A 9,562-nucleotide genomic window follows, 5' to 3' on the forward strand; every position below is an offset into this window, starting at 1 on the left:
CAGCATCTAAACGTACAAATACTTACATATTTTCAGCATTTAAACGTACAAAATTGAGTATTGACGACACCTAAAAATGAATCCTTATGAATATTGAAATCGCGGCATTAATTTTATTAGTTTTTAGTTGTCATATGAATTACCTTGTTTTCAATTGCATTATTATTATGTTTACTCGTTTACTTAATATGAAATTATAACATTTCATTTTGTTGTGATTTCTGCTGCCAGCTCGTTTCCAAGAATAGACCTACATAATGTTAAACAAGACTTTAATTTAAACCTTAAAATAAATAAAATTTCTGCAATTGTTTAACATTTACTTGTCATGTAATGTTTACTTTGATTGCCATGGGCCACAAAAGGTGACTGACAATAGAACTATAAAATACACCAAAAACGCAACATAATTATGAAATGAATTTTATTCATGCGCTGTCATCCAAATCTTCTGAATCCATATGACTCAAATCTTCATCTCCATCCCGAGCAGCGAGTCCAGCACCCATAAACTGCAAAGCCCGCACTGACTGACGCGCTCTTTACAAATTCAAATGTTGCCACTTCAAATGACAGGTTTTACGGCAGGATAATCGAACACTCATTGGCTCTTGCCTGCATTCGTCACAGATTGCGACATGCCGTGTTTCTGGTGAGGTGTGTTTGAATGATGCGTGCGCGCCTTCACGAGTTCACAGAGTGGATCGGGAAAATAATCTGGATAATATGTTCAGCGATAAACAACATAAATTCTGCTCTGCACCTCACAAACCTACTGTATTCCGCCAGAGAGGATCGCGGCTGCAACGCATCGTCATTTGGATTAGGTTTGGTACTGCTTTTGACATTTTTGCAATAAATAAATGATTGTAAGCACACACACACACACAGAGTATGTATAAAGGTATAATATAAATAAAATAAACCAACAAAGATCTTTCCTTTAAATTCTTTTTAAAGAAAAGAAGATGCATTGACATTTATATGCATGAGCTTTTATATCTAATGGAAACCCATAGTTATCCCAGTGCAACAACCTCTTTCTGCTAAATTAATATTAATGTGGGTGAGCGCTGAGTTCGGTTAAGTTTATGGGTAATGATATTCAGTTTATTCCTCATAGGAAAGCAGTCACATTGATTAAACGTGGGACAGATTCTGCATCCAGCAGCAAGGTGCACCGCTGTAATCTCCATTTAATTTAAAACACATACTCAAACCGGTTGCAGTGTACCGCACCAATAGAAATACAAGGATGCATCATCTTTTTAGGTCACAAAATGCTTTGCATAAGGCATCCTTTGAGGCCAGCATACCTAGCACACGTTGCAACGGATTTTATTCATTAATTGTGTGTACTCAACATAATGAATTTATGCAGGGGCGAGTTTACAACACCAGTGTTCATAAGGCTTCAAATGACCCTATGGGCCTTAGAAAAGCTAAAAGTCAAATTGCATAAAAGCGGTGTGTATAATTTCCCAGATAGTTCCAGTCAGTTATAATAACATTTATGATTCAAAATGGATGTAAATCAACTCTTAAAATGTTAATCAGAGGTTTGTATACAAATAAGATGCTTAAATTGATACTCTGCAGTGAATGGTTTCCGTCAGAATGAGGATTCACTGAAGAAAGCAATATTATGGATAGAGGACTCGTATTTTAGCCATAAGCCGGTTTGAAGTTAAAAACATCTTAATGATGTATTAGTTTACTACAAAGAGGCAGATTTTTACTTCACAAGATGTTAATTGATGGACTGGAGTCATCTGGTTTACCTGTGGATTATTGTGATATTTTTTTTTTAGCTGTTTGAACTGTCATTCTCACGGCACCCATTCACTGCAGAGGATCCAATGGTGAGCAAGTGATGTAATGCAAAATTTCTCCAGATCTCCAGTGCAGCAAATTTACATTTTTGAGTGAATTAATCCTTGAAAGGTGATGTAAACTGTAATTAAGATATCATTTCAGATGTTTTCTTAATGTCCACAATTTTGCTAAGACACAGCAGCCAATCCAACACCAGCGAACATGAAAAAAAGTGTTCACAGGTAGAGAAAAAAATATATACTTTATAGAGGATCCGCTCTTGATACACTCATATACATGCTCACTATGTTTGCTCAAATCCAAATAGTTTCCCACAGCTGACACTGTAAGCAAGTGAGATTCAAATATATGCAGCATATTTTCTCCTTATTTTATAATAATTCTCACAGCTGTAGAAAATCTAGTTATTGAGCATTTGGTACTCAATAGCTCTTTTTTTATTAAAACGACTTCAATTACTTGAGCCTAAACAATTGACCAATCTACAAAAGGGATTAGAATCCACTTAGAATTGTAGTGAGTGTTTTCCCTACAAAACCCCCTGAAAAAGCAACTGATTTAATGATAAACTTGATTGGATTTGAGGCTGGTGGGGAGACACTCTCACAGGCAGGTGCCATTAGGCAAGTAATGAATTGGCATGGCCTGATAAAGACAGAGAATAGCTGTCCTTCAGGCCCTGCTCTTCATAAAACTCAGCCTCCACTTAATCCTCAATGTCTGGCTTATCTTCCACCAATAGCTCCATTATTTCTGTCCCTTGGCACAGCAACACTGATATAGGGACTGTAGCAGAATATCCAAAGCAAACTGACTCAATTTTCAGGTCCTTATGGGAATGAGAGGCTGAACTGGTTTAGTCTGGATTCATACGTGATCCCTGAAAGCTTACTTGAAAAAAGGCATTGACTTAGTAGAGGGGCTTGTTGTCACTTTATAAGGTAATAATGTAATTTGTCAACATAAAACAAAACAATTCATGGAAAAAGTGTTTGTTTGTGTGTGTGTGTGTGTGTGTGTGCACGCATATATATACAAACCTGAGAACAGAGAATAATTTCTATACATACATGCATAGAATTATTAATGACTTGAAGAAGAAAAAAATAAGTTAAATGAAGTTTAAACAAGCATTGACTTAGTAGAGGGGCTTGTTGTCACTTTATAAGGTAATAATGTAATTTGTCAACATAAAACAAAACAATTCATGGAAAAAGTGTTTGTTTGTGTGTGTGTGTGTGTGTGTGTGTGCACGCATATATATATAATTTGAAATTGTGTAAAATTACAACATATAACACAACTGATATACCTTTCTCTGACATATTGTATATATGAAATGAAGCTTTAGAAATTTCAGTTTGGAGAAGAAGAAGAAAAAAATTAACAGGATTTAAAAAAAAAAAAGGATTATAATTTAAAAGTGTTGTTGAACCAGGTGTTTGAAATTAACAGAAAATTTCTGCTTGTGTAATTGGATTTTTGACTCAAAATCTTATAGGTTTGTGAAATCTCATGTGACAACTTCCCTCTGTGACAACTAGCCCCAGTCCCCCCTATTTGCGTGGCAATCACTGAGCAGAACTGTGTTGTTTCAGATATAAGTCATTTCAGATACACGCAACATCTAATCAGCATTGCATATTTCTCAAGCAGACATTAGAAAATGTTTTTCAAGGTCAGAAAATTACCAGCGCCGAAGGCGGCTTAAAGCAGAGCTGCAGCCGCTGTAAGTTAATTTCATTCATATCACACAGAGTAATAATCCACCTTGTTTCAACTCAGTGCACTCTTGTGAAAGAACAATATCAGGACGTGACAACATTTCAAACGGCTTTTGCAGATCCCCGGTCATTAATTTATCATGCTCTTACCGTGTTTGGCTATGCAGGAGCGTCTGTTCGGCTGCAGGCTGTACCCATCTGTACAGCTGCAGCGATATGACCCATAGGTGTTCATGCAGGTCTGGCTGCATGTCCCGTACATGGTGCATTCATCATGATCTGTACACAGAGGAAGAGTCACTTATGACAAATTAGGTGTGCTCAAACATGACCCAAATACATAAAATCCACTTAATGTGGCCTCTCGGTGGCTTCTCCCTATGCCACCTCGTATCTCCGGGCAAGTCCTGCCTTGCATCAGTCTCCAGGTCTTTGCCTGTTTAAGCTGTACTGAAGTGTAATGTTCCAATGGTGATTTACTGATTTGTCTTAGTTGAACATCTGGAGGAACCTTCTATGATCAGGGTACAAAATAGAGCCTAAAAAGTTTTTTTGAGGATTTTGAGGCCTTAAAAAACTATAAAAAAAACAAAAAAAACTATAAGCGATTTCACACAAAAACATAATAAAAAAAGTATGCATATACTCAGGGGTGCACATAAGTGGTGCACATGCGCGACCAAAATAAAAAATATGCTGTGTAAATAAGGTCATACCGCTCATTTACATACCGACATGATTGACAGCTGTCAATCACCGTTTTAGATCAACTAACTGCAATAGCGAATTCCAAACGGAAGTGAGCATCCCTATGCCCTACTCCCTTCGAAGGGCAGAGTCCTTGAAGTGTGTTCTTTGAAGGGTGTAGGGCATTACTGTCTCGTATAAGCGTTTGGAACTCCCTTGGTGAAGGGAATGACTGACATGTTACCTTGACAACGCTGCGCGTGCGTGCAGCATTCAGCACTCCATCAGTTGTTGCAAATAATTATTTCTTCTTCTTCTTATTATTATTATTATTATTTTATTCAAATATTGTCTAATTGTGTCTTATTTACTATTAAACTTTTTCAAACTATACTTGCTTACACTACAGTCAAATCATATGTCTTTCACTGATGAAAAATATTTTGTATTACATTAAAATAGACAAATATAATTAGCCTATTCTACTTACGTTTGTATGTGAAGTCAAAATCAACCCTCAATCCTCAAGTCAAAATTTGCTTTAAAGGGGTCATATGCTGCTGCTAAAAATAACATTATTTTGTGTATTTGGTGTAATGAAATGTGTTTATGTGGTTTAAAGTTAAAAAAACACATTATTTTCCACATACTGTACATTATTGTTTCTCCTCTATGCCCCGCCTTTTTGAAACGCGTCGATTTTTACAAAACTCATCGGTCTGAAAAAGCGAGGTGTGCTGGAAAGGAAAAAATGAAATCGCATCATATGACCCCTTTAAAAAGCATCGCAAGATCTACTAATCGAAGATCACATGATCAGAAACGGAAATCACTTCCGTGAAGTGACCATCACGTGTTCCCTTCGATAACAGGCTTCTGGAAGGGCCCTTCATGAAGGGATTCAGTTGCTCACTTCTGTTTGGAGCGTCCCTTCACATGGCGTCCCCTTCCTGAAGTGCCCTCCCTTACGAAAAAGAAGTTTATTCAAGTGTGCTATTAGTATACTTCTTTTAAACTAAAAGTAGGGAAGTACTTTTAGTCTACTTTTTATGTACTTCTCAGAAATGGGCTTTATGTACTTCTCAGAAATATTAGTCCCAAGGAGTATTGAAATAGTACACTTACAAGTATACTACTAGTACACTGATATTTGTATACTTACTTCATAAAGTATACTTAAAAATATACTTGAACTTTACTTAAGTATACTTACTAAAATAAACTTGAAGTATACTACTTTTTGGTAAGGGCTTCAAGGGCGCAAAAAAAGCCGTTTGGAATTCGCCCAATGTATAGGGTTGGGAATCGAAAATCGATTCCAATTCGAGAATCGGATACTTAAGGTCAGGAATCGGATACTTGTCAAATTAAAATTTCGATTCCGCCTATCGATTCTTATGTGCTTTTTTTTCCTTCATCTGTGAGGACCGGACCTAGCGATCTACCAGGACCTTGCTCGCTAATCTAAGCGCTCCAAAGTTTGGCTACATTTGCGATCAGAAGCCAGAAATGCTAAGTATAATATCTGTGATAGCTAAACAAGAGAGGTGTCACCACCAACATGACAAAGCACTTTAATTGAATAAATCGTTAAAGATCGCGAACACGATTCAAACACCAACGTGATTCTATTCCTAAATTACAATGACTCGTCTGTTTCATTCCTCAACCTTTGACGTGTGCGATCACAATGTTGTGATCACTTGGTTCGTCCATGCAGCGTACGATCACACCAGTGTGATTTGAACATTTAAATCTGCGTTCGCGCTGCCATTGACCTATAGAGAGAGAGCAGCTGTCATCTGTCATGAATGAAACAGCTTCACAGTCTTTTCAGCCACACAGAATCATTATTTCTGTTACAAACATTCAAATCACATACAAACAAACAATAAATAAATAAAGTACAATTTTTTTCTGAGAAAAAAAAAATGTTTCCTACAATCATTTAAAGCTGAATATGTTTTACAATCAAGAAAGACTTACAAAAATTATGTAAAGGCATTTTTTCTCCTTTCACTAAATATACTGTACATGGGTAAGTCTTGTGTGACCAGTTCTACATTAAATCAATAATTACATAAATTTAATAAAACAGACTGAATATTAGTTCTACAATTTAATTGTTGGATGTAGTCAAAAAACAAATCACAATTTTGGGGAGGGGGGCAACATTTGATGCATATAATTTTCATGATCGGTTTATTTTATGTTAAATATTGTTTTATGTTAGCTATGATAGATAGTTCATCTAACATACCTAATGTTCTCACAACCAACAAATATAGGATTTGTGCTGTTAATGCTTAAAAAGCAAAGAGACCTCGAGATATACTGTATTCCCTGAGACAAATCTATCCAGTTTTACAACTTTCTGTTTGAGCCTGATTTCTGCTACTGAGACAATTAGGCATAATGTGGCAATGGATCAGCTATATTTCACAATCATGTACAACAACCAGCCTTGATATCATACTCAGAGGGTTTCATTTAGGCCAAATCAGGCCGAGAAGTCACTTTGACCTCTCTGGAGTCAATGCCTCGCGTCAAATACAGCAGGACGGAGGTGTGAAAAGACACCCTGGGGACGGACAGCCACCCCTCTCCCTCCTCATCGCACAAAGCCGATCATTTGTCTGAGATGCCTGGCATGACCCTGAGAGTACCTACCTCTACAGCTACGCCCATCCTCTCCCACCTCGAATCCATCTGCACAGAAGCAGAATGTGCCGTTTCTGGTCATGATGCATCCATAACGGCAATGCAGCTCGTGACAGGCTGACAGGAGTTCTGTGGCAGGAGAGAGACAGAAAGAGTTTGAGAGAGGGAAAAACATGTAAATTGCTTTTTGATTTCACTCCCTCTAAAAGCCCTTCCTTGCCATCAGCACAAGGATGTGCCAGTGCATACTGACAGTTGTGAGCCAGAGGTGGGGATCAATAGCACTCCGTGCGGGTGGAATCAGAGAGGTGCTCCACACAGGGAAAAAGAGATGAAATTAGAAGAAATACCTAACGTTTCTGTTGAAAATTCTATGAGGAAAGAAAAAGGTTTTGTTTGGAGACCTACAGAAGCTTTTAGCAATTCTTCCTGGTCTTTGGTCCTCAAAATTCAATCAATCTGCCACAAAAGAGTTGTGCACAACTGGCTATTAGGTTTTTCATTAATAGTTTCCACAGTGGACCTTCGCTGAACACCATATTTAGCAAGCGTAAAATGGAAATGGCTGCTAGTATCCTAATTGCTTGGCATCCTGTATGAAACTTTCTGATTGGTATCCAATGACTTTTTCTTACAATTGAACACAGCATGAATCTGCCATTACTATTGGCAAAAACACTATTGATGAACAAATATGCAGTTATGGTTCATAATGTATCTCATGCAGAAAGGTTCATGATTCCGATGAACTACATCTCTTAGGGGATGAAAAAAAAGTCTGAAGGCTATTTTATTGTCCAACTGCATTAAGTACAGAAAACAAAAGCAAAACAAGTTCTCTAAACAATGACACATGCAGTCTAACCCATAAATACCCAACCACTGATATTAATTTATTTTCTTCTTAAATGTAATGGTATTTTTGCATGTTGTGTTTTAGGATGAATTTTATAAGTTTTGGAAGTTTTTACAAGTTTTGGGAACTCAATAAATCAATCAATCAATCAATTGATCAATCAATCAATCGTTATAATTAAGTGGCCTTCACTAGAAGCTAGGAGGAAGAAATTTGGATATGTTCATCTCAGGAAAGTTTCATGATCTTCGAATATTCCTACACCTCACTGACCTCTGCAAATGCATATGTACACCAACAATACAGCTACACTGACCTCAGTCTTCCCGGTAAGCTAGAAGACAGAACAGAATGCTCCCTCTTATAATCTATAAAGTTTTATTAGATAAAAAAATATAATAAAATACAGAATTTGGAATAGTTTATCTATGATTTACTGCATTTACTGCACATTATATTGCACATATTTTTTATATTTCCATTTTTCTTTCACTAAACAAGAGAACTGAGAAAATAGCCCCCCCCCAAAAAAAATCGGAAGTTTTAAACCATAATTAGTAAAACGTATTATTTAATTGCTTTAAACATTCAGTTGCATTCATTCGATAAGTGCATCTCTGAGAGCCAAACGGCAAACGCCATATAAATAAAAAGACAGAACTGTAAAGAAAACAGATCTACAACTATAAGCAGTCATATTTCAAGAATGTCACTGTAAGCTACAAAAATCAAAACATCACAAAACATAATTTCTATCATTTGAAGTGATAACAGAGACAGAAAATCCCTTTAATAATATTTGTTGAAAAACTCAAAAGATATTTAAGTGTACATTTAAGTTTATTTATCTGATCTGAGCTCTGATATTAGATATAATGCATCCTGTAAGGCAAAGAGCAAAAATGCATTGTATTTTGTGTGTGGAATATCTGACAAAATGAACATAACATGACAATTTTCTTCTAAGATAACCCTAAAATTCACTTTCAAGATGTTTTTTTTTCTGCCTTCCATGATATGCAGCCTGTCATTTTCTCTGTAAGGTCTCAGTGGAATACTAGTGCAACAACCTAAAATTATTTTCATACAGTGCAAGCAACAAAGGCCACATCAGCACGTCTCTGACTCCCTCTGTCTGCCTGTCACATATTAAATCATGTGGCAGCTCCTGAGAAAGGCAACAGAACCATCCGGCTATTGTTCACTGCACTCTTCAGACGTTTGTGGGTGTGGATTCAACTGCATAATTACAATTACTACAAAGACACCTGAATTAACAGCTTGACAAAAAACAAAAAAAAACAAAAAAAAAACATGTGAATAAGACAATATTTCGATCTGAAATGAAATGAGCTATCACAAAGAGGAGCTTTCCTTCAGTTATTTCAAGACATGCGACCGCTAAACATTCATTACTGTCAAAGAAATGTATGCAAACAAATTCTTTGATTTCTTACATCTCATGTCTGATTACAGAGTATTAATTAATAGAATCAAGTCTTATATAGTTATATATTTGGCAAAAAGTTATGGAATTCAAGTTGATTCGTCCCACCCTTCTTGAATAACGCACTAAGGAATTCTACGAAAAGCACGTAAAAATGGATGTGAGGCTATATCTCCGCAATGGTTTGGCGTATTGAGACCAAACTTGCTGTGTGTTATAATAAAAGTGACCTGAGACTACCTGCAGTGTTTCGGCGCAATGAAAAATGCATATTTTTGCTTATAACTTCTGAATGGTTTGGCCAAAAATCACAAAACAGGTCTCTTTAGATTCGGTGCATCATGCCGAGTC

At 36.6% G+C, this 9,562-nt stretch overlaps 1 protein-coding gene across 1 annotated transcript in view; it reads right to left on the reverse strand.

Moving 5' to 3' along the window:
* Positions 1–9,562, reverse strand: part of LOC107714450 (low-density lipoprotein receptor-related protein 1B-like) — a 309,159-nt gene that overhangs the window by 187,448 nt on the left and 112,149 nt on the right. Inside the window, exons 4-5 of the mRNA XM_016520289.1 lie at positions 6,918–7,037; positions 3,711–3,839 (exon numbers count right to left, since the gene is read on the reverse strand). Of these exons, the coding sequence (XP_016375775.1) occupies positions 3,711–3,839; positions 6,918–7,037 (249 nt within the window). The remainder of the gene's footprint in view (positions 1–3,710; positions 3,840–6,917; positions 7,038–9,562) is intronic.

Source organism: Sinocyclocheilus rhinocerous, unplaced genomic scaffold (genome assembly GCF_001515625.1).
Source record: "Sinocyclocheilus rhinocerous isolate Xijiao unplaced genomic scaffold, SAMN03320098_v1.1 scaffold12, whole genome shotgun sequence".
Taxonomy (NCBI): domain Eukaryota; kingdom Metazoa; phylum Chordata; class Actinopteri; order Cypriniformes; family Cyprinidae; genus Sinocyclocheilus; species Sinocyclocheilus rhinocerous.